Source organism: Squalius cephalus, assembly GCF_949319135.1.
Source record: "Squalius cephalus genome assembly, chromosome: 5".
Classification (NCBI taxonomy): Eukaryota; Metazoa; Chordata; class Actinopteri; order Cypriniformes; family Leuciscidae; genus Squalius; species Squalius cephalus.
In genome coordinates, this window is record NC_137126.1 from 45,496,485 (window position 1) to 45,522,822 (window position 26,338).

Genomic DNA, 26,338 nt, shown 5'->3' on the forward strand with positions numbered 1-26,338 from the left:
TGTTCAGCATGATTATTTAATATTGCAAAAATAAGGCACAAGGTTAGAAAAAATAAGACACAACAGGTTTATAAAGAGATATACAATGTAAATGTGCAGCTGTAGGCCTTTTTTTTTTTTTTTTTTTTACAAACATCCGCAGAATTGAACAATGCTGGAGCAGTCAAAGATATTTAAGAAGAATGTTGACCCTTTAAAGGTACTTTAACTAAAAATTACAATTCTGTCATTATTTATTCATGTTGTCTATTTTCCCCCTCAAAATATATTTCTTCTGCTCAAGAAAGTCATGCAGGGTTGAAATGATGAGGGTAAATAATTCATGACAGCATTATAATTTTGTCTATCACTTTAAAATATAGCATTAAGGATTTCTGGAAATTATACAGAATGTCATTTATTCTTTGGAATCATACAGATACAATCTAACAGAGATCAGGATGTAGTTTTCTGGTCGCTCCATTGCATATTAAACATAGATTGTACATGTTACACAAGAATCAAGTCAATAGACAATAAAAATAATAGTGACAATGAATAGACACATTTGCATAGAGTCATCCAGGGATCGCACAGAACTTATAACTCTACACAATTAAATGAAATTGTTTATTAAACATCCCTGCATAATACCCCAAGATATATGAATATGATATATATGTAGATAAAGTGGCACCACTCAAGACTCTGCTGTCCCATTATTCATCTACAGTCTTCCTGGTTTTATGGATCTATTTCCATGTTCACATCATTGTCTTCCAAGTTAAGATTTAAAGACTTATATTCAGAGAGTAATTTTAGGATGTCAGATCTCTTATTTTTCTTGGCCTGTGTGATGATACTTTCCAGGATGGGCTGCATGGAATAGGCATATTCCACAATGCTTTTAATTTGCTGTTTTGCTCCTGGGTAAACATATCCACCAGTGTGCACACCAATCAGTTTGCAGTGTTCATCAAAAGCTGGTGAGCCAGAAGATCCGTGAAAGAAACAAGAGTCGTAATGGATCTTGTTGTCATGATTTTCCCATTTCTCTGCCAAACACTGTTGTGTAATCACATGAATGAATTCACGATTCTCAGATACGTGTTTATCTGCAGCCTCTTGTAGATTCTTTCTCTTAATGATGAAGCAGGGGTCCATTTTCTTGACCCCTGCTCCTGGATGTCCCACAATGCAGATCTGACCTCTGTTAGGAGGGGGGGCATGAATGTATTGACTGAGCAATCCAGGACCGTTAGCCATTTCAACAGTGGCTTTCAGTTCAAGAAGAGCAAAGTCAAGATACCTGCCCATGTTGTCTTTGTCATAATAGTACGCTGCAACCTGTTCCTTGATCGGCACATACTTGGTCTCATTTTGGTCTTCCAAATCTTCATATCCAAATACAGCAGTGAATGTATTTGAAAGCTTCATGGAGAAAGAGTCAAATTCTCCAATAACATGAGCATTAGTGAGGATGAATCTGTCAAAGAGTTGGAAGCCGGTTCCTCTGGCGGATCCCTCCACTCGAATCTGACACACGTGTTCAGAGAGTTTCATGAGCTGCTTCACTTTCTTCACCTCCAAGAAATTCTCAGCACTTTTTTGATACTCTTCTTCGAAGAACTTCAGAATCTCAGACTCGTTCTTTAGTTTCTTTCGCTGCTTTAACGTCTTCAGTAAATCTTTAAACTGATCACGCAGAATTTTCAGAATCTCTTCTGATTTGTCCATGGGTTTAACTACATACCACTTAGTTGAAGGATTGGTCAACTTTGTTGTGTTTCCATCTTGTTGTTTTTCTCGCTCAGTGTTGATGGGATTCTGGCTTGGCCCGGCATTCTCTGCTGCATCAGCATCTGAAGCTTCATTAGGCTCAGTTTGGACACAAGTCGCATCCTCCTGACTCTCTGGCTCATTGTTGTCACTGATAACAACTACCTGGAAAGTCTTTCTGTCAAGATTGTCTACAGGTAATGAAAATTCATGGTTTGTCTCTGTACCAAACTCATAAAGTGCACAGTGTTTCCTGAAAATTACATCTTTGAATCGTCCATCACGTTTAAGAGCAGTTTCGACTTCCTCTCCTTTGAATGCAAACACACAAACATAACGAACCTTTTTCCTCAAAGCTTTGCTCTTCAGTAAACGTGTCACAGTTGGTCCTCCTTCTTTTTCAACCAAAAAGGTGACTAATGTTTCAGGTTTACTTCTTTTACTGAGGAGTGACGGATCTGCAGTGGTTTGTTGATTTGTAGAACTATTTCCATCATTTTCTAAGAAGTTTATGTCTAAGATCTCATCTTCTTCAATAAGACAGCAGGGGAAATCTGTCTTCACAGCAGCTTTAAGATATTTTCTATTGGATCTTTGGATGAGTATTTCTAGTATGTTATTCATTTTGTCTTTATCTTCCCTGAAAGTTTTGCTTGTATAAAGAGCCTCAAGCACAGTCATGGAAGTTTTACCTGCCACTGAAAATAGCTTAGTTTTTAAACAAAACCGGAAATTGTGTTTTTTCTCTTCAGCTTCCTGTTAAATGAGAAAAAAACTATTTATGTACTCAAACATTCAAGTGAATTCAACTGAAAAATGTTATAAATTATTAATTATGCATGTGTTACAGAAAGTGATCTACCAGCTGCAGATCTTTTGAGGGTCCCTCTTCAACTTCTTTCTTGAATGAATGAGTCGTCGTTTTCTGGGAAAATGTCAACAACAGTGAAGTTAATGCAGGCGTACCACTGTCTACATCTTTCTACAGTAATTTGAATAATGAAAAGGACAGGTAAATACACTGTTACGGATCTATCACACCAAATATGATGCCGCAAAGCAAAACAAATGTCAGGTTTCACCCTGAGAGGGAAACAAATATACCTTGAGAAAATACAGTGTACAGAACACTCAAAAACATCTGCTATAATTTGACAAGTCGGAATCAGTGATATTTTATTACAGTTCAAACAGAATATTATTGATTTATTACCATTCCACCTATGACTTTTTTCTTTATATCTACAATGAGAGTTAAACGCTGCGAAAGAACAAAGATTTCTATAAAAATGGTTTTCTATAAGAATATCATCATTTAGTCATAAAACCTAAGGAATAAACAGATTTAGCATAATTAATGGTTTTATCAGTGTGTTCCAATTAAAGCAGAACTCGGCAACTCTAGCGAACTCTAGTCACTTCTTCGCTGATTTTCCCTTTTGTTGTCGCATGTTTTCCCCACGAGCTCCCCCTACAGCTGTGGTAGGCGTATATTTCACAATACAGCCGTAAAAAACTCACTTGCGGTGGCCTCCTCCCCCTCTCTACCGCTGCTCATGTGCGTTTGTTATGATCGGAGTAAGCCAACTGTATCGTGTGGAGCTATGTCTACCGAGGTGGGTAATCTGGTAATACATCATACATGCCATGCGTTTGTGTTTATGTCAAATTGCCGTAAAGCAGTTCGTGTTTCGCGCTCGGTCTTGTTTTCGCTTCTCACGAGACTTCCAATTTCTATCTTGCTGGGACGCAATATTTTTTTTCCCAGGATGGTAGGGGAAGACTCATGAATATTCATTAGGGAAGTCATCCCTGATTGGTCTGATGGCACTACCCCTAACCCTGCCCTAAACCTACCCGTCACTGGGGTTAAGACAAATCAGGGATGACTTCCCTAATGAATATTCATGAGTCTTCCCCTACCATCCTGGGAAAAAAAATATCGCTGCCGGGACGGTAGTCCCCAAGTTGCAAGATTGGTTTTCCACCTGGGAACGCTGGGGGGGGGGGGCGGGGAAAGTCACCAATATCACCAGAACAGGTTGTTTAACCATCCAAATGATTTCTAGACAGTTTTATTAAGTTAAAAAAGTTACCAAGTTCTGCTTTAAAGCTGCAGTCAGCAATTTTTCCTTTGTCGCCATCTCTGTTTGAAATCTGCAATTGCAGTTATTCGCGGAATTATCAACTTTACGTGCATTGTGCTTCGGCATGGCACAGCGCGGATGAATCCAATATTTTGAGGAGAATGTGCGGTTGTCAATCACCGCGCCGGTGTGGATACTGGCATTCGCAATCACAGATTCTACTTTTTGGAAGTATGACCAACATAAGAATTTTCACCGGAAAATGTCGTCTGAACATCCACTTTTGTTCTGACCAACTAAGGGGAAAAATCATTTCAGTAAATCGCGCTGATTAAATCTAACGATCGCTTATCATATCACTCAAACCGTGCAAATTATACTTTATTCTCAAATAGTTAATGTTTACAACATCAGCATTGCGTGACTACATTTAATGCCCTTCCGATATTTGTCCTTGTTTTCGCATGGGCCCGGTTAGTCTTTTTTTCTCAGAAGTCTTTCGCGTTTTACAACGGGTGAATCTCCAGTTGTCACTCCACCACCAACATCCTCACACTCAATATAGCCTACTAGCCGAAACCCTTCTTTATGTGTACAGATGTGACGTAATGACGCAAAGACATGCTCGAAAAACATTATTACATGTTTGAATCGAGCTATGGCAAGCAGATAGTTTTGAACACTGGCTGGTTATGTACTTTCTCAAATTATTTTGGATAATTTTTAACCCAAAAAAATTCGATCCGCCTGACAGTCACATTGGCACATATCCGATTTATTTCCACATATGAATGAGGCCTGAAACCGATCTCTAAATATCCGAATGCATGCGTTTTTTGCCTGTTTACACTGTCATAGAGAGACACAACGTCTCTCAACACTGGAGCTCTCCGAAGCACACTCAACATTCTCAAAACCTAAGCTTATATACAGGTGAACATCATTCTCCTGATGGCCCTGCACAGGTGTACATCATTATCCTGTTGAGTCTCCCAGCTAGACGCACCAATTGACAAGAGCAGGAACAACGGAGACTCGTCACACACCCCCCCTAAAAAGAAGAGAGCAAATGGTCTTAATAAAGCAAACAACTCCCATAATTCACTTTGTCCAAGTAGCAATAGTTGGTTCAGCCTGAAATTCTCCCTTATCCAGTCAACGCTTGCCTGTGGAAGGGGTACAGATAATTCTGGGGAATGACTTGGCTGGTGATCATGTCTGGCGAAATGATTCACCACATCTAGTGGTTACATCATGCCCGATGATCTTGAAATCAGATGGTGATGAGAGTTTGACTTGTCCGTCAAGTATATTGCCTTCTTGTGTGATAACACGATCTATAAGTAAATCACAAGCTGAAGTAAAACCTGGATCTGAGAAGGTGGTGAGTGAATCTCTAGAAATCCCTTCAATTTTGTCAGTGTCACGTGATGAATTGATTGAAAAACAAAAAACTGATTCTACTCTTGTTGAATTGTTTGACCGAGTTGTCTCGTATGACACAATTGAGAGTCTTTCGTCTGGGTATTACCTAGACGAAGGATTACTTGTTCGGAAATGGGTGCCACAGGGAGTGTTTGCGATTGGTGATCCTATGGTGCAAATTGTGATTCCTCAGTCTCTCCGGCAGCTAGTGTTACAGACCGCACATGATACTTCTGGCCATATGGGGGGGGGGAAATACGTACAAGTTACTTTTGAAACACTTTTTTTGGCCGAAACTAAAGCGTGATGTATCTAAATACATTAAGTCTTATCACACATGCTGGCTTACTGGAAAACCAAGTCAATCTTTGAAACCTGCTCCACTTTATCCAGTTCCAGCCATTAGTCAACCGTTTGAGTATCTTGTTGTAGATTATGTCGGTGGAATACCACAAGTTATTCGATCTGATCAGGGAAGTAATTTCACTTCTAATTTGTTCGGTCAAGTGTTGAAACAACTTCATATTCAACATAACCTTTCCAGTGCTTATTATGCCCAAAGTCAGGGAGCACTGGAGAGGTTTCATCAAACGTTAAAATCTCTTTTGAGGTTGTACTGTGTTCAAGTGGGTAAGGACTGGGAAACTAGTCTACCTTGGTTAATGATGGCGGCTCGGGAAGCTGCGCAAGAAAGTTCTGGGTTCAGTCCAAACGATCTTGTTTTTGGACATGATGTGCGAAGTCCGTTGGCCGTTTTATCTGCTGACTGGGAAAAATCTGATCCACCGAAAAATGTTTTGTCATATGTTAGTGATTTTGAGGCAAACCAATTAGTGACGGTATCTCTGCACAAATCTCAAGGTCAAATGAAGCTACTTTTTGATCTTTGAACAGAGTTGCGTTCGTTTCAACCTGATGACCAGGTACTAGTGTTGTTGCCTGTTGTTGGGTCACCGTTTTAGGCTAAGTTTGTTGGACCATATACTGTTGCTCGGCAGATTTCTGATCTGAATGATTTGATTAAACCAGATCAAAAAAAAAAAAAAGATGAGATTGTGTCACGTAAACTTATTAAAGCCTTATTATGCTTTTAAAGATTTCGATGACCTTATGACAAATGAAGACAAAGTTGGTATGCCTGATTCTTTTATTAAACCTGTTATGCTTGCAGATTTATGTCAATAATGACACTGTTGAATTGGTTCCATCTCTGGTAGGTGGGGAGGAAGGTGAAATCTGTCCGGGAGATTGTGTTTTTCAGGCTCGTCTTAAAAGTTCGGAAGGATTGATTTCTTTACACTTTCGGCTTAGTCATCTAACAAATGTACAGTGTATTGATTTGATTAACTTGACTACTGAGTATGTTACATTGTTTTCTGATACTCCACAGGTCTACAGGTCTAATAGAGCACAACATTGATGTGGGAGATGCAACTCCAATCCGTCAGCGGAATTATCAAGTATCGGCGAATAAGAAAAAAACAATTGGATGAGGTGGTGTTTGTTTCTTTAGTGTTACTCTTTGGATATAAGGCATATTAAAGGAGTAGAGATTGTAATTGCTGACGCCTTGTCCCGTGTTCACATGGTTTAAATGTTTTAAAGTTTGTATTTTCTCTGACTTTGGCTCTCTCTGTTTCTTTCTTAATTTTGCTTCCTAGGCGTCAGGTTGCTGAAAGATGGAGAGTTGACTGGATAAGGGAGAATTTCAGGCTGAACCAACTATTGCTACTTGGACAAAGTGAATTATGGGAGTTGTTTGCTTTATTAAGACCATTTGCTCTCTTCTTTTTAGGGGGGGTGTGTGACGAGTCTCCGTTGTTCCTGCTCTTGTCAATTGGTGCGTCTAGCTGGGAGACTCATCAGGATAATGATGTACACCTGTGCAGGGCCATCAGGAGAATGATGTTCACCTGTATATAAGCTTAGGTTTTGAGAATGTTGAGTGTGCTTCGGAGAGCTCCAGTGCTGAGAGACGTTGTGAGACTTGCTTTCTCCCGTTTGTTTTCTGTTTTGCTTGATTATGTTTTCCTTTGTATTAATTTTGAGCTTGGTTCTGTCTGACATTTTAACATCGTTTGTCAGACAGAAATTGTTAGTCATTCTGTAATTGATTTCCCGGTTTACCTATTTTCTTACTTATGTTAATAAAAACTTGTTGCAACCACGTGAAACCAACCTATTTATCCACGCCCCCTTGTTAGTTACAAGGGGTGGGAATCTTTTAGCACCTCACTATTTGATTCAAATCGATTCTTGAGGTCACGATTCTATTCAAAATCCATTTTGAATCAAATTTCGATTCGATATGTGCATAGATTTTAATGCAGTTTACTGTTTTTTTGTTACTTTTCTTATTTGATTGCGGTAGACAGTTTAATAGGTCTAGAAGAAGAAAAAAATCCTACTGAATAAAATGTGAACCTTGACATTTATTTAGTTTTTCTTCCCATTTTAGTCAACCCAATTATAAAACAAATGCCCTTTAAGCTTTAATCATTACACACAGTCTTCTGTAATTAAAGCAAGGCGGGCAATTTTATTTTATTTTTTATATTAAAAAAGGAACTAAAAAGCTAATTACAAACAATAGGACAAATACAATGGAAAAACAAAAACAAATTAAATTAACTTTAAGTTTATTAACATGTAGTAAGAAATACCACCGAAATTGAATAATCAAATGCAAAAAAATAAAAAAAATAAAACACTTGTATAGTCTTCATTGTATGAACTAAATATAAATTGATTCTTAGTCAGGTCCGTGCGTCCATTCCTTTTTCCTTTTTTAACCCGTAATTGAAAAACGAAAAGTTAACGGTTGTTGTATTTTTAAAATGCAAAGTTGAACACCAAAATTTGAATTTGAACTGTAGGCTACACAACAAATGCTGCGCAAAAATATATAAACATTGACGTATATTCAATTTTTTGTTCATGACTTTTTGCCCCTTTATTAAACATTTAAAATATTCACAAATTAATATGGAAACAATTGATTTTACTGGTTTTCTAAGGCCTAATTAGAACCCGGGAAATTACATTTTTCCCGCAGTGCTGAATGAGAAGAGCCATGTCTCTGGAACAGAGAGGTGATTTACAGTGATTTATATGCTAATGAAAATAAAATGTGTCTGAAAAAATAACGAGGCATTTTAATTGTTTATTAATAAACTAGTGTTTTCTAAATCAGTGTCGGCTGCAAACATATCCATCTCCGCTGTAAAGCAGATGAGCCTTTAGAGAGAAATGCACCTAGCATACGGATTACATAATCAGATATTTGCTTTAGATTCAAATTTGTTCGTTTAAAAGTGGAAATTTCAAGCTTTATATAGGCCTAGGTAGGTTATATTTTGTTTCAGTTCATTTTTGAGACGCGCTCCAGTTCACGGAGATCATGAAAGCACGCCTGATTGTTTTCTTTTATTTTACAAAAGCACAAAGTTTTCTTGTTATTGTGAGTTTACACAAATAAAAGTAGTTGCGAATGATGTATTATTCTTTTCTGTATGACCGGAAATTGAGTATTTTAAGTTGTTTCTACTGTTGATAGGAAAGCTCCAACCGTCAACAGATGACAACAAGAAGCATAATAACAGAACAAAATCAAGAGCCAGATAAAATACATTACATTGTATTGACATTTTAATATAGAATCAACACAGAAACAAAATATGTGTGAAATGAGATACTAGTAAGACTTTCGTGGATATTCCGTATCATAACAAGCAAAGTGTCTCGGTCTCAACCGTCTCAACTGAAAAAACACTGCGCTGCCAAAACGCTCTCAAGCGCCCACAGCTGAGCGTTTTTAGCAGAGCGCCTAGCGTTTTCAGCTGGCTAATAACGCTTTGGTGGACACACGGCCTAAGTGAAGTTTTCACTAGTTTCGCAGTTCACTGACAACCGGGGCAATTTCCCCTTCATTATCACGGACGTATCGCCTGCGATAATTAATGTGATATGGCTCAGCTTGTCAGTGAACTACGGATCTGTGTAGTAAATGCCGCTCCTTCTGAAAGCAGGTGATGGCGATTTACTAATCAAGGAACCGGCTTTACTGACGAGATGCGCATAACAATGTCATCCGATATATCGCCCAGCCCTAGTTCATCATATACAACCTCCTGTACAGTTTTACTCCATGGACTCAGAATAAACTATTTTGTTTTAAGGTCAATATGATACATTTCCTCTTTGAACCTATAACTAAACTATAACCTAAAATGATTGTTATTAATGTGTTTAGCATCTGTATCTCTCACTATAGGTAGGCTATAGAGCTAGCGTGGGTTTCCCCATACTGCCTTGCTCGTAGCGCGATTTTATTCACGCTGCTAGGCAGTCTGGACACCATGGACCAAATTTTCCCCTGAAAAAGGGAACCAATCACAGAACGGGGAGGGAGCAGCAAGACGATGACGACACCGAAGCAGTTTGTTTATATCTATGGATCCAACATGGCATCAGACTCGACGTTACCTTCTACCCTCATGTTTATATTGCACAAACGGTAATATTCGCTAAACGCCATCGTGTACAAATTAATCTTTGACCCATCGTCTTTTTCCTCGTGGAATTTCTGTCGCTCTACATACGTCATCTGGTATAATTGAAGCGATTGGCTATGAGCTACATACAGGCGCATTTGATAGACATTCATAGCGCCCAATAAACGACTCTGGGCATTCGTAAACCACGCCTCAAATACGAGAAAATGAACACGTGGTTCCCAGACCAAGTCTCAAATGAGACTTGGTCTGACGTTAGCCAGGCTACTATAGAGCACTATACGCTCTAAAATCTTTGCCTTAGGCTATGCAATTTAAATGGAGGAAATACAGATAAGTTGACATGAAGGCTATGCATATGTGAAATATATGCTATAAATATAGCAGCATAAATTTAACATATTAAAGCTGCAGTCGGCAAGTCTGGCAGATTGGGTCGACTTAGCCAAAATTTTGAATGTTTACAACTCTTATGCAACTCCCCCACTACCAGCGAGCACCCACCCATCGAGGTTGTGCTCATCAGTGTGTGTGTACCTGATTTTCTGTGAACGCGTCCGTCTCTTCAGCATCGATCAACACCATGGACTCGGAGGTACAGGTAGGCTGCCCTGGCTAATCTACCCATAGATAGCAATAACCGAGGAATTGGAAGCTTGTTAGTGGATTTTCTCTCCGCCATCACGCTTTGTGCAATCTTCAGGCGAACTTCAGGCGTGTCGTGTGCATGTGATATTGTTACGTGCACGAGGGAGAGGGGATCTGTGGCGCGTGCACAACCTGTGATTGACAGTCAGATCTCACACCCCCCTGCGCTGATTGGACCCGATGATCCGGGAGCGGTGGATTTTTGCAAAACAAATAACACGCTCCAGGTGGAGTTAGAAGCTCGTTTTTTTCTAAAACCACCTTATTTATGTTGTTCTGTCGGATTATAGTGTCGATTTCACTGAATATGATAAAAAAAAATGTTGCCGACGGCAGCTTTAATGTTGCTCTCAGAGTGCACCAGAATGATGCATTTGACTTAAACGTACAAATTTCTGGCCGGGGGTGCATACCCCAGGACCCTCCTTGCGTTCCCCTGTTTAATCTTCAGTGATGCTGAACTTGCTCAGCCAGCTACCCATCGAGTTGTGTGTGTCATCATCTTACCCAAACATTGGAGTGTCCGTGCTCAACTAAGGCAGAGAACATCTATGCCGGTGAACCGAACAATGGTGTAATGATTCAGTTCGACTCCCAAGACAAGACAGTAGGAATGTGGCCCCGCCCATGACACAATTTTCACAGCGAAAGCAAAATCCTGACATGAGATCAAGAAATTGCATCGAGAGCAAAGAAAAGCGTTTTGAGAGAAACACTTTTTTTTTTGAGAAAATGTTTTCACACTGATAGCAAAAAATATATATTTGAGAGTTTTTTTCAAAGTATTTTGAGAGAGATTTTTTTTCTCAGAAATGATTTAAAAAATTTCAAATTTATATTTTTTTATGTTCTATGAGAAAATACTGTAACGGATGGACAAGAATCATGACTCTTTCATTCATTCCTTCTAAACACATTCTTTGCTAAGATTACTAAAGCTTTTAACCTCCTGACTCTCAGATGCAAATTGTGGCCTGAACGCCAGAAAGTCTAGGCCAAATTACCCCTCTGACACCTTTTATGGGCCCACTGAGTTTACCCAGGAAAAGCAGACATTCCACGCGAGTCACGTTTGCCAGCTTCAGAGAGATTACGAACTCTCTCTGCACCTTTACGCACACACATACATGAACTTTGAACATTAACTTAGAATATAAGCATGTCATATGTATACAATATACTTTTGTGTGTTTCCCAGTTCATATTAGCATAGTTTATGATTTTCTAGTTGAATGAGTGAACTATAAATGCTCCTATTCATGCATACTAATATAACTTTGTATTACCACCTCCTTTTCTTGCCGTTCTTGGTATCCCTTTAACCGTCTCAGTTTGACTGAGCCACTCATATATAGGAGATTACAGTAAAATGCATTATTCTGTGTGTACCATCTTTCTGGATTAGAAATTATGAATTCTGACACCGTCATAAACTATGCAAATGAACCGTCCGACAGGACAAAGGAAATCTCCCCGCTCGAAAATCTCTGGAAGGTGATTGGTCCACGTACGCGAAGTAGGCGTAAACTAAGACTCTCCATAAGAGACTGAACCAGAAAGTTTCTCCTGGCACTTCGTCAGTGAGAGGTTTCCTGTCCCACAACTCCTTAAGGAATTACTACGTTTTTCTTTTCTTTTCTTTAATCTTTGTCTTTATTTTCGTGTTCGGACTTGTCCTACGTTCAGTGAAGTGAACAGCCGGCAACTTTAACTTTGAGTAGACTTTTTAAACTTACCGCGAACTCCGTTTGCTCCAGAAGTAACGTTACGAGAAGAACGCCCAAGCTCCAAAAAGGACACACGTGCGCTGCTTCCGCAGTCACACCGAGACTCTAATGCAAGTATAAATTTCATGTGAAATCTAAGGCTGTGTTTGCTTTTGGGCATTGTTATCTTGGTGTCTCTCAAGACGAGTTAACTGTGAAAATTGTCATCCTGACATTTTGCATTCACTTCCTCTCGCTCATCCTCTCTCACTCTCTCATTCCCTCTCACTCTCTCTCTCACTCTCATTCGTTATTCGTTTGTCTTGTATTGTTTTACTGGTTGTACTCTGTATATACATTTATTCCGTGTGTATTCTGTATTGGTAGTTTCATTTATTAAAACCATATATACCTAATTGCTTCTGTCTGCTGCTCACATTACGAAGTCCCTTAAATGTTAATTCGATCTAAGCTACAAGCTTTACCTTTGTTAATACTTTAATTAGTTTTATAGAACAGAGAAGTTATTTTTCGTGGCCAGAAAAATAGCCTTTTTGTGAGAGTCTATAAAAGGATAACTTTTCTTGAGGGTTGGTAAAAAGATTGTGCGATCCGTTTGCTGGACGAACAGATTATTCGATAACAAATTAATTCTATTAAAGGTTATCCTGAGAATTGATCTATTCTAGACTATTGGTATTGAAGGGTTAAAATTTAAGAATATGTTTTCAGATATGCTTCCTTACATAACATCACAGTGAAGAATACTGATTTTAGCTTTTAAGGTTAAGATCTCAGCAAAGTTGAAATTCCTGTTTTCTTTAATGGCTCTTCGAGCCCCAGTTTCACTCAGACTGATGGGATTAGCACACGAATGATTACCCAAATGGCTCTTGGAGCCTTATGCTGATTGAATTAGGATTGGCCAGACCCTCTCAGTCTAGAGTGTTACCTTAACCTGTATACCTAATTTGCATGCTTTGTTCAACCTCAATGTAAATCCCTCCCCCTAAATGTATATAAATTTGCAAGGCAACTCTCTTGAGTTAGTCTTGATGATGATGATGATGATGATGAACTACAGACTACTTGGAAGAATAAATCTCTTCTGCTTATAAGATCCATCTCAAGTCTCCTGGTCTCTGCTTTGAAGAAAGAAAAACTTTACAACAGATGGTGCCGTGTGACCCGGATGGAGAAGAAGGAAACTCAAAGAATTTTAAGCTCAAAGAACTGAATCTTGAAACTTCTGACAAACAAAAGATCTGACAAAGATTGCCAGACTGAATCTTTCCAGCTTCCTCCAGATTGAAAACTTCAAGCTCCAAAAAGATCTCAACAAAGCTGACTGAGTCCCAGACTGAATCTTGAAACTTCAAGCTCAAAGATCTCAACAAAGCTGACTGAGTTCCAGACGAATGTTTTCTGTACAACCAACGATTCGGTGAGTTTCACTCCATTTCAAAGAACCAATGCAGACCAGAACAAATGTTTTCCTCTGCGCCGTTCAGAGAAGTAGTTAACAAACAGCTGTAGAGTTTGGTTAACTAAAGATAAGCCTCTAAAAAGTTTTTCTTTTAGAGATGAAATTGATCCTCTGTTGTTGGCAGGGAAGATTAACAGTTACATGTTAATATTGTTTGTACCTTTGTAAGCTAGAGAAGATTTAGCCTCATGTGCTAATAAGATTGTACCCTCTGTTTGCAAGACAGTAGAGAGAAGGTTTTTTTTTTTTAGTGTTTGTTTTGTGGTAACAGAAAGTCACAAAATGGTTAGAAGGAATGCTAGGCTGATTTCCACAACTGAAAAAGCTGGACGAGCTACACCGTTGTGGACAGACAATGAGTTTAAGTCTTTGTTATCAGAGCACATGGACACAATCGTGACTGAGAAAGTCAGATTGAATTTAACAAAGAAATTTGGCATTGATGCAGTCAAAGTTTGGTCAATTGAAGATTGTAAGAAGGTACTAGGAGCAAGTATTCGCAAGAACGATATGAAAGCCATTATCTGTTGTCATCGAGAATTTAGCTTATCCATTGCACAAGAACAAGCTCGTTGTATTGCTACGTTAAACGATCAGAACAAACAATTGCAGACTCACATGTCCTGTCTCAAGACAAAGGTGGGCCATAACAAAGCCTCAACCAAATGTGATTTAGAAGACCAACAGTCAGATGAAAGCTATCCTGATTTACAGTCTTTTGATAGTATAGAGGATAATGTCAATGCAGATGTAAATGTAGATGTAAATGCAGTTGAAGTGTGCGTAGCTAGACAAAAGCCTCAGGGAAAAGGTGTTGATACAGTTCCATTTGCAACCCCCATATTGCAGCCACAAGCAGTCAAAACATCTTTACGTCCGAAAGATATTGAGAGAATTGCTGAAAGTTTGCCATCAGTGCAAAGAAATTTTTCTGAGTTTAGGAGAGCATTGTTCAGTAAAATGCATCTTTACGACATGTCGTTGCCGGAAGTTACACAGCTAATGTAGGGCCCTATAATTTCCGCGATCACGGAATCGCGGACGGAATCGCGGAATTGGCAAATTAACGCGGAATCTAGTGTCAACACGGAATTTCGCGGAATTTTACATATTTGGAATAAAATTCTGTTTTTGTGTGGGAGAAAAACGTATGTCTGAGGAAAATCGCATATTACTGAAAGAACGAGCAGAGAGAGAGGCCCGGTCGCGCGCGCGTCTTCAAACTGTCTTGCTCTCTCTCTCACTCCCTCGCGCTTATTAATCTAATCAATTGAGAATTGACACAATGGTAAAAGATCGGAAGAACGAAGTTTCACGTGGAGCATTCGGATATTTTTTTCCTGAATTAGGCTACCGCTGGGTGTGAATTGTGCAAAAAAAAACTTTTTACCTTGCCTTCTTCTCTGAAAAGCGTTCCGCCCATTCAGCTGACATAAAAACACTTTCAATAAACTAAACAAAACCTATCCAATGATGAAATGTTTACTGTGTTGACAAATCTTGTGCGATATCCTAACTGCCGGGATAATCACACAACGCGCACAAGTCTGCTAATGATACGTCCGATTCGCGAACTAATGACTCCTTTGAACCGATTCATTTTAATGAATAGTTAAAACAACTGATCTGTCCAACACTGAATCGGTTCGGTGTATAACAAAATCGGTAACACTTTACAATAAGGTTCCATTTATTAAACTCATTAACTATTAATAAACTGCACTTCTACAGCATTTATTAATCTTTATTAATGTTAATTTCACCATTTAGTAGCCTACATTATTTAAATGAAAAGTTGTATTTGTTAACATTAGTTAGCTTAATGCACTGTGTGAAGTAACATAATAAAAATACAGGGTTAGGGTTAACTAAAATTAACAAAGATTAATAAATACAGTAACAAATGTATTGCTCGTGGTTCATGTTAGTAGCCTAATACATTCACTAATGTAAACAAACCAAACCATTTTTAACACCTCTTAAAATGAGAATTTTGTTTGTTACCTCAATAAATTTAGGGTCATTCCTATTTTATTTGTGTACATTTTAATCATTAACATTAAAAACACTCTTTTTACGACAAAAATAACAGTAAAGGGTAAAAAAAAAACTGAATTCCCAAAAATTAAAACGGAAAAAACGGAATTTGCAAAAATTAAAACGGAAAAAACGGAATTTGGGAAAAAATAAAACGGAATTTGGGAAAAAATAAAACGGATTTTATAGGGCCCTACTAATGTCACAAATTCTAACTGAATCTGAATTCAACAATTTTGAGTCTGCTGTTACTTCCGAACTGCAACCTGTCAGTAAAGGCGATTTGAGAGAAGGTGTTTTGAAAATCCTAAAGAATATCTTAGGACCGAAAATCGATTGGTCAAGAGTTACTAGCTGTGTACAAGAGAAAGAAGAAACTGTGAGTGAATATACTGAGAGGTTCTGTCAGGTAGCTGCAGTGTACAGTGGAATAGTGGATGATTCCGAAAGTGTGTTAGCTGACAAAGGAGCTCTAATCCGAATTTGGGCAGATGGTCTTGTAGCTGAGTACAGAACAGCCTTGCCATTCCTAGATATTACGTGGGCTAAAAGAACTCTCAGAAGTAACCTAGAAAGTTTAGCGATTTGGGAAAGAGATTCTGATGTCAAAGAGAGAGTAAGAATTGCAGCAGTTTCTGTTAAGGTCAACTCAGAGAAGCCAAAGAAACGCAAAAGTCCTAGAGAAGCCAGTTGTTCTTACTGTGGCAAGCATGGACATTTTGGAAAAGAATGTAGAAAAAACAAAAATAACTTAAGACAAGTTAACAAGGTTAACCAGCTTCTGCTTAGCCTGCTTGATATTCTGAAGCAGCCCCTCCCCTCCTCGTTAAACTGGTGGGGCAACTTGATGCGGTGTTAACCATTTAGGCTGTGATTGCTTAATCTCCCCAGTAACTTACAACAAAGATGAAAGACTTATTGACTGTCACAGCCTTTGTTTGTGGGACATTCAGTATACTCACAGCCTTAAAATGTTATACCACAGAATATTGCAGTTAGACAACCATCCTCTGTTAATGATGTTTATTAGGACTGATGTTTCACTGGAGAATGGAAATGTGCCAATTTTTCTCACACACTGTACAGTGTGCACACAACAGGGACAGAATAGGACACGGACAAGTGAGGTGCCCTGGAAGAACTGAACACAACATGCGTTCGGGGGTGAACCCAGGGTGAAGACACTACCTCATAGGCCTTTCCCGATTTAGTCCATCCTTACCTCACTGGTCCATAGGTGTCAAATAAATTAAGAAATAGGGAAAGAATGAAACGACAACAGTAGACTCTGAAAACGATAGAACCATAGTGTTTAAACTGCTACAACCGTAGTGTTTTGAAGAAATACTGCTCTCTGTTTTTCTGTTTTTCTGTTTTCTGTCTTACAGTGTGCAGATAAAACTTGATGGCTTTTTTCAAGATCCATATGCAACGACCGTCTCATCTGCGTATGAAGCCCCAACCTCAAGAAGACAACCAGACCCACTGCTGAACAAACTATCACAAAAGAAAATGAAAAATACACAACGCAGAAAATTCACGGACCCTAAATTGCATGTTTGTTTCTGTGTCAGCATGCAATTACAGATGAACAACACAGAGCAAGTTATATGTGCCTGTAACTTACACCAGTTACAAGAATGAACTTTATGTGTTTAAATTTGTATTTTGTGAGAGTTATTTTAAGAACTCTCAAAGAGGGGACTGAAGGGTTAAAATTTAAGAATATGTTTTCAGATATGCTTTCTTACATAACATCACAGTGAAGAATACTGATTTTAGCTTTTAAGGTTAAGATCTCAGCAAAGTTGAAATTCCTGTTTTCTTTAATGGCTCTTCGAGCCCCAGTTTCACTCAGACTGATGGGATTAGCACACGAATGATTACCCAAATGGCTCTTGGAGCCTTATGCTGATTGAATTAGGATTGGCCAGACCCTCACAGTCTAGAGTGTTACCTTAACCTGTATACCTAATTTGCATGCTTTGTTCAACCTCAATGTAAATCCCTCCCCCTAAATGTATATAAATTTGCAAGGCAACTCTCTTGAGTTAGTCTTGATGATGATGATGAACTACAGACTACTTGGAAGAATAAATCTCTTCTGCTTATAAGATCCATCTCAAGTCTCCTGGTCTCTGCTTTGAAGAAAGAAAAACTTTACAACAGTATATTAATGGTTAATTATAATTCGTTGTGATTGATTATTCATATACCATTGATCTGTTTTCATATATTAATGATTAAATTATAATTTGTTGTAATTAATTACTGATATATACAATTGATCTATTTTTGCCTACCTGTATTGATAATTAATTATAATTCGTTGTATTTAATTATCTTTCTATACAGATACATTGGCAAAAGAATTCCCTTTTTGGGTCTTTTAACCATAGACTGTAAAAAAATATGGACGTAGTGTCCGTGACGTCACCCGTAGGTTTCTGAAGAGCATTTTTGAAGCCTAAAGTGGGCGGAGTCGGCCGTCGCCATCTTGGCCTCGCGTCACCTTGCGTCACTCTCGGATAACAGAAAATGGGCAAAGAGGCGGGGCGTGGGAGGAGGAGCCTGGCTATCTGAAACCACGCTCACCGCTCAACGTGATCGAGTTAGCTCAGGCTTGGGAGGTAATGCTATATGCTACTGAAAGTACCCTATGGAAAGTACCAAGTCGCGACTGCACAGGGCCTCGCGCTAAAGTGACAGTTGATGATGTAAAGCCAATTAAAAGTTCCTGTTTTTGCCCTTTGAAATATTATTAAAAGACATGGCTACAAGTGAGACTGTGTATCGTGATTCTGTACTATTCTGCTAGTTGAACATGTATGATGCAGTAACTACTCTGAGAGAGTGTGTGTGTGACAGTGATTTATGTGCATAACAGTTACATGTCAGTCACTCTTTTTTTTAGTCTATGGTCCGTCAGCGCGGCATCGCTCGTCAAGTTTGTGGAGAGCTTATTCAGTCCATTTTAAATTCTGAATTTGGCCGCCTCTCAAATGGGTTAAACCATAGATATATTACCTATGAAGTTCAAGTAAATGCGCTAGAAATCCACGCTCATTCAAGGATGTGCATTTATTGCATGGACGGAGAAAGCGCCTGTTCTGTGAGAGCAGAACGAACAAGCCTTTATAGACGTTTTTAAATCTGAAAACTCCAAAAAGCAACGAAATTGTCAGATATCCATTAGTGCATGTTCACAGAGGAAAACAACTGAAATACAGCGCTGGTTGTTCTCTCGAACGATACTCGACGACAACGACGGAATCCTAAGCCGTGGGCGAAGTAATGGGTGTATTAAATTGTATGAAATAATCCCGAAAAAAGCATGAACACTGCAGAGATGGCAAGTTCAGCAGCTAAAATTTGCTGAGGTGAAGTGACGGCTAGTAACAGCAGGCAAACGGCTAGCATTGACATCAGCGGGAATCCACCTGACACTTAAAAGTGGACACACCCTTAATTATGCAGAACTTTAAATATTAATCAACTAAACGGATGAGTTATAAAAAAAATCACCCCCCTCACAGTTGTTATGAAGGGCAAAATTAGCTGTATAGACCAAAGCCACAGAGAGAACCAGGCTGTAAACATGTTTTTTTCTGCTGTAAAGTTGGTAATTTTAACATGGGGGAAATACAGATTTGACTCACTTCTGCAGCCAGCCTCAAGCGGCCAGTCAATGAATTGCAGTTTAACTCACTTCCGTGTCGGTTTCAAGAGAGAGACGGGGAGGCTGCTTGCTTTTAACCTGTATGCGACAGAAATGCGGCACGCGACACGCGATCATATTCATGTTCAGTTATTAAAATATATCCCCTTATTTGAGCTAGTGTTGCTACAATACTTTCTCTCAAAACTTTTTTTAGTCTCAAGTATTATTTTTTGCTATTGGTATTAAAACCATATTCTTTTTTCTCTCAGATCATTTATTTTCTCGCATTTAATAAAGACAGTTCTAGCTCCATACCTGCTGAACTTGAACTTTCGTCAAGCGTGTCAGAGGTTTTGGGTTCTAATCCGCATTCGTACAGTTGTTGTTTTTTTCATCAAAACAGATTATGCTCATCAGTGGTTGTATATCAAGCAGGGACACGTTTACACAAGTGTGCATTATATTTTGTGATTTCACCGGAACGTCTCCGCAACAGATTGAAGCGTCCGAGTGAAGACAGTGCGGTGTTCGCAAGCCACAAGAGAAAACACTGTATCCACGCCACTGATCGCAGCGGCAATGAGCACTTTTAAAAAACACATTTCAGCACTAGATCGTCTCTTAAAGGGATACTCCACCGTTTTTTCATATTAAACTATGTTATTCCCTTAAAGGGATAGTTCACTTTGAAATTAATTTTTGATATGTTTTAGCTTACCTCAAGGGCATCGAAGATGTAGGTGTCTTTGTTTCCGCAGTAGTTTCAATTTTGATATTTTTAGGTCAAACCGTTCTTGTCTGTCAGTCATATAATGCAGGTCTGTGGTCACTGTCTCAAAACACAAGCACAGAGTCCAAATTAAAACAATTCCCCATCGTCCAAATGAAACAATTCCCCATCATAAGTACACATTGATGGCCTAAGACACGAAACGAGCGGTTTGTGTGAGAAAACGAACAGTATTTATATCGTTGTTATCTCTTGAAAACAGCACACGTCCAAATGATCTGACGGCGCGGGCGGGTATAGATATATACAAAGATGTCGCCTTGGCTACGGTTTCATTCCAATGAACTGCAGTAGCGAAGGCGACATCTAGTGTATACATGTATAACCGCCCGCGGGCGGTTATAGATGTATACACTAGATGTCGCTTGGCTACGGTTTCGTTCCAATGAACTGCAGTAGCCAAGGCGACATCTATGTATATATCTATACCCGCCCGCGCCGTCAGATCACTTGGACGTGTGCTGTTTTCAAGAGATAACAACGATATAAATACTGTTCGTTTTCTCACACAAACCGCTCGTTTCGTGTCTTAGGCCATCAATGTGTACTTATGATGGGGAATTGTTTCATTTGGACGATGGGGAATTGTTTTAATTTGGACTCTGTGCTTGTGTTTTGAGACAGTGACCACAGACCTGCATTACATGACTGACAGACAAGAACGGTTTGACCTAAAAATATCAAAATTGAAACTACTGCGGAAACAAAGACACCTACATCTTGGATGCCCTTGAGGTAAGCTAAAACATACCAAAAATTAATTTCAAAGTGAACTATCCCTTTAACTAAGACGAGTTGATACATACCTCTCTCGTCTCAGTGCGTGCACTAAATTGCTCTGTCTTGCCGTGAAACTTTGTTAGCCCAGTTCATTCAATATGTGCCAAGCAGAGAAGCTACCAAACACCTCCACGTTTTCCCTATTTAAATACAGTTACTCGCGTAGTGTAACTCGACCTAGGACGGTGACACAAAACAAAACATTGCGCTTTTCTAAGCGTGTAAAATGGATAACTATATTGTATGGCGGAATACCATAGCAAGTGCTTGGAAGCACTTCGACTTCGGCGCAGTAATATCTTCACTCGTGAAAAATCTAAAAATCTAGTGAAGATATTACTGCGCCGAATGCCGCAACCCCCCCACACACACACATTCATGCATTTTTTCTGTTCATTTATCATTGCTTGTCTTTACATTTACATTTTATTTTCATTCCACACGTTCTTTTCATTTCATATTGCTTTTCTTTTACAGTTTTTCTTTTCATTTCACATAACTTTTCTTTACTCTTTTAGTGAGTTATTGTACAAATTTGTTGCAGACTTTGTATTCGCGGTATTTACATGAGGGTTTTGGTTTTTTGGCAGGAGTGCCCAATTCTGTCTTTTTTTTTTTTTTTACTTTACTTTATTATGAACAATGCACAGGACAATAGGTACAGAGAACACTACAAATACTGTGCGTGCCTTCCGTCTCTGTAGTAGCGTCCATCATCCGTCTCTGTTTTTTTTTTCTGTTTTTTCCCGCATTGTCACCATAGACTGTAAGGGTTGTCACTCATCATCTGACCTCACACACTAACCTCGCGACAACTGCCACCTACAGTACCTGTAGTAGGCTACTGCAGGTGGCAGTTATCGCGAGGCTACTGACAGACTCAGATTAGGAATGTTTTTTTGTTTTGTTTTTTACTCCGCCCAGGCCCGGGGTAGCCTTATTTTTTAATAACGCAGGTTAAAAACCGGGAGATTTACCGGAAAATACTAATACGGGAGGACGGCGGGAAAGAAGGGTAAAATATGGGACTTTCCCGGCCAAAACGGGATACTTGACAGGTATGGCCTGGCCACTCCCTATTAAGTCCTATTGTACCGAATTTTGGTTGTAGTTCCACCAGAGTTCCACTGGGGGCGATCACCCAGGAGTGCAAAATAAATGGAGCTAGACGGCTAAATTTGTCTCTTTCACCCGATTGCCGTTGAGAAATCTCAGATTTGATTGTAGGTTTTGCAAGTTAAACATGGGTTATAGGTCGAAAGTTGAATGAACGAGTACTTATGTCCTTTCGATTTCTTACAGGTTGAGTTGTTGTCCGTAACACGCTAGCATTCTGCTAATGAACGCTGATTGGTCAGTGAAGGACTGATTACGACCAGAGATACCGATTGATGGCATCGTGGCATCCGAATCGGGACCAGAAACCAACAAAACAAAAACTCTTCTAGTGTATTTACCTGTGTCAGCTGTGTTGTCGATGTTTCTCTGGTCGTACGATGTGTATGACGTCATTGACATTTTAAAAGACTTTTTAAAGCAAATAAGTGACTAAAAAATCTAACACCCAGCAATGTGTAATTTCTTTGCATCTCCTTTCGAATACAACATTCAAATTACTAGACAAAAAATTATATCCTGAGAGAAGTGGATTTTGAGGGGTATAGCGCCATAGACCTCCATTCATTCTGCACCTGTCCTGTGAGCGCCCTCAAATGGAATCAGAGTGGAACTGCAACCAGTTCAAAAGCCGGAAGTGTAGTGAGAGTGGAACTTCTCGCCTTATTAGACATTCCTTGAGGCAGTGAAGCCACCGGAAGTGTTCGAGCAGCCATCTTACGATTCCCTACCAGCAGAGGGCTCCAACGGCTGTTATACAGTAAAAGGGTTGTACAGAGATTGGTAGACGGCACTTTTAAGATGACCCGCTGTGCAGCATACAAGTGTAAAACGACGTTCACAAAAGGATGTAGAAAAACTGCCCACAGGTTGTAAATCAAGCCCTGTAAGTAGTAATTTATATGCAGAATTGTCGCTATTACCGTGTTGTTTTCTCCGAGGCAAGAGTAATGCTTCTTAAAAAAAAAAACGAGAAAAAAACCCCCAAACAAAAACGATAAAACAGTCAACAGTCACCTATAAGAAACCTCAGCAGCAATAATCACAATTAAGTGTCCAATAGCGACACCATTTAGGGGCGGCAGTGGCTCAGTGGTTCATGTAGATTGTCTACAAACCGGAAGGTTGGTGGTTCAATCCCCGGTTCCACCTGACCAAGTGTCGAGGTGTCCTTGAGCAAGACACCTAACCCCAGCTGCTCCCGACGAGCTGGATCGCCTTGCATGGCTGACACCCCCGTCGGTGTATGAATGAGTGAGTGAATGGGTGAATGTGAGGCAATATTGTAAAGCGCTTTGGTGGCCTATATAAATGCAGTCCATTTACCAAATAAATGCAGTCCATTTACCATTTGATTTGACAGCTTCAAAAGAGCTTCTTGCAGAGTCCGTTTGCCGTTACCTACATTAATCCATACAATTTGTATTATGCATTTCCTGAACATGTACTTGCTAACTAATCAAACACTTTATTTGAACAAACAACTGATCTATAAACAAGTTTAATTCCATCCATCATTTTGATGTAATGAATTACAACGTGGCCACAATATAGTAAAACGTGCTGAGGTATTATTAATTCGTGGCCATGAAACAATATTCACCTGAATATTCACCAATTCACAAAAATATAGGTCTTTAGCATTCACTATTAATAATATCATGAGCTATCCAGTCATTCTATGTAGATCAGTGATTTCCCCATTATTTTCTTGTTCTAAGATAAAATTGTTTTAAAAGTGCCATTGTTAGGCTACATTTTGCTGTTGTACAAAAAAATATTAAGTACTCTATCAATCCTATTTTCTTTATTTGTGGCTTTGAGAATTTCAGAAAAATTTCATATGGTGACATTTGGATTTAGCTACTGATTACATTTTTTTTAAAAGTATAATTGGTGATTTTATATTTGAATGTTGAATGATAATGATAACTCTCAGTTACCAATAGCTTTTTGTTTTGTAGACCTAAGCACCATAAAACAAGCAACAAATATCATGTCCTTACCTGAACATTGTCACTAGCTTGTGACGTCTCCCCTGATTCACTGTCTCTGGCAGTCTGCTTTTCCTGAAAGAGACAAAAACATTTCCATTCCAACTAAGCCTAAACCCAAAGCAGTGTCTAAACAGAGAGAATGAGAAGATTCACTTACAGGACTCTGGTCGGTCTGCTTCAGTTCTTTGTTGGGTGGTTCTTGAGGCATGTTTTTGTCCATTCTGTGTCTTTGAACAGGATAAATGAAGAAGAGCTGAGAAATATGTTTAACTTGCATAACTTATTTCTTTTAACAAATTAACCTTCACATTTGTGATAGTCACTATTATTCTTAAATTAGTATTAGCCTACCTTAAAACAGTCTTGTGATAACCTTCTGCTGACATAACCTTCTGCTGACATTAATTGTTTCTGTCAACTCATTTGTCTTTTATTTTTGCTTTGGTGAGACTTAAAAGTAATTTTGTGACAAAAACGTACAACGATCGATCGATAGAAACGGTAATAATTTAATATTGTGTTTGGAAAAGGTTTACCTTGTTTATTGTTGCACAATTAGTCTGAAGCATGAAAGTGTTAGTAGGGGAGCGCGGGGCACAACCTAACGCGAGGCGCGATATTTTTTTTCCCAGGATGGTAGGGGAAGACTCATGAATATTAATTAGGGAAGTCATCACTGATTGGTCTTAACCCCAGTGACGGGTAGGTTTAGGGCGGGGTTAGGGGTAGATCATCAGACCCCCAGTGGCGGGTAGGTTTAGGGGTGGGGTTGGGGTAGGTCATCAGACCAATCAGTGATGACTTCCCTAATTAATATTCATGAGTCTTCCCCTACCATCCTGGGGAAAAAATATCGCACGCGGGGCTAGTAGTAACACGCTTGTTTTAAATACTTCCGCACATGCTTGGATGACGAAACTTTGTGTATTTACTAGTAAATTTCTTACTTAAGTTAATTTTTCATCTCTATTTTTTGTGTTTATTTAAAATAAGAAAAATCTGATATTATTTTAATCTCCAAGATGTTATTTAACAGTTGAGATAGTTATTTAATGCTTCGCTAACCAGCAGAAGACACTAGCAGTTGTGCAGGCGGGGGCATGTTGTAACACTGCGTTACAATGTGCCCCTATTAGAAATATGCTATTATATTCTATACTTTTATTAATTTTATTGAGAAAACGTGAGAAAAAGGTGAATAAAGACTGAGAGTCAATGTTCAGAAATTACTAATTATTTATTTGTTTTGAACTATGTTGTATAGCTGTGTTTTCCTGTGTTCGTAGTCAAAACTCAAAAATGAGTTTATATTTAATTATTAAAAATTGCCATTATTTTATATGAAAAGATTTTTAATTGTATTTTATTTAGAAAATATTTTAGTTTGTTTTGTATATTTTTTTTATTAGATCAGATAACATTTTAAGCTGTCATATGTTATGTTACAATGTGCCCCTCACATGTTACAATGTACCCGATCTATGGGGCATGTTGTCACATTTCACTTCCAAAGTTTATACTGTAGCCTATTAATAAAACAAAACCACATAATTGTAGTAGCCTAGACATGTGGGAAATTAATGTGGGAAAAAATAAATACTCTGAACCATAAGTAGATTTACACAAACTGAGAAAGTCAAAAAGCGTTACTTTGTGCCCCGCTCTCCCCTACGTAGCCTACTTTATTTCTTTCTCTTGTCGATCCGTCAATCAGTCCACGTCGGGTAAACGGAATCGAAACTCACTGAAGACCTGCGAATGTGCCTGGATGGTGGTGAACAAGATGAATTTACTATCAAAGCCAAGCATTTTTACGTAGAAAACAAGAAATTAGTTGCTACATTTAGTAGGCTATCCAAAGACTTAGTTATATTCCAAATAATTATATCCCTCACTTTTCCGTTTAAGATGTAAATCAGGAAAACGTAGCCTACCTTGTCCAAGTTAAAAGAGTATCTGTATGGTTAACTTCCGCCCGGGTCTCTGATATCAATTGTACGTGCTCTTCCTTCCACGCCCAGTAGCCTAGTCAACAGGTAATCGAAAGTAGCCCTATTATAAATTATGATGAAACACTCTTTACCTGCACAATGTGGCAGGGATAAGCGCCGATGAGATCATGATCATCATAGGCGAATGTTAGTGATTCAGATAATAGATAAACGAATGTATAAATATAGATAATAAATAGGCCTATAATTAGAATAGAAATAGATATCATTTATTTAGACATAATTATTACAGTTACTAAGTTAAATAATACAATCTTTATTTAAAATCTTAAATAAGGCTTAAATAAATAAAGCCATCATAATGAAATAAGGAAATAATGC

General features: G+C 38.7%; 1 protein-coding gene across 2 annotated transcripts; it reads right to left on the bottom strand.

The window, feature by feature from the left end:
* LOC307159230 (serine protease FAM111A-like) lies at positions 1–25,967 on the bottom strand. 2 transcript variants are annotated; one of them, XM_079872475.1, is made up of 6 exons: positions 25,940–25,967; positions 25,687–25,769; positions 24,163–24,232; positions 24,015–24,077; positions 2,621–2,683; positions 5–2,514 (listed from the first exon to the last, which is right to left on the bottom strand). In XM_079872475.1, exons 3-6 carry the CDS (start codon positions 24,223–24,225, stop codon positions 724–726), a joined length of 1,980 nt encoding a protein of 659 aa, XP_079728601.1. In that variant the 5' UTR covers positions 24,226–24,232; positions 25,687–25,769; positions 25,940–25,967; the 3' UTR covers positions 5–723. The 2 variants fall into 2 exon arrangements, with proteins under 2 accessions (XP_079728600.1, XP_079728601.1); XM_079872474.1 differs by lacking the exons at positions 25,687–25,769; positions 25,940–25,967 and adding an exon at positions 24,357–24,683 and having other exon boundaries at positions 1–2,514.
* Between the last annotated feature and the right edge of the window lie 371 nt (positions 25,968–26,338).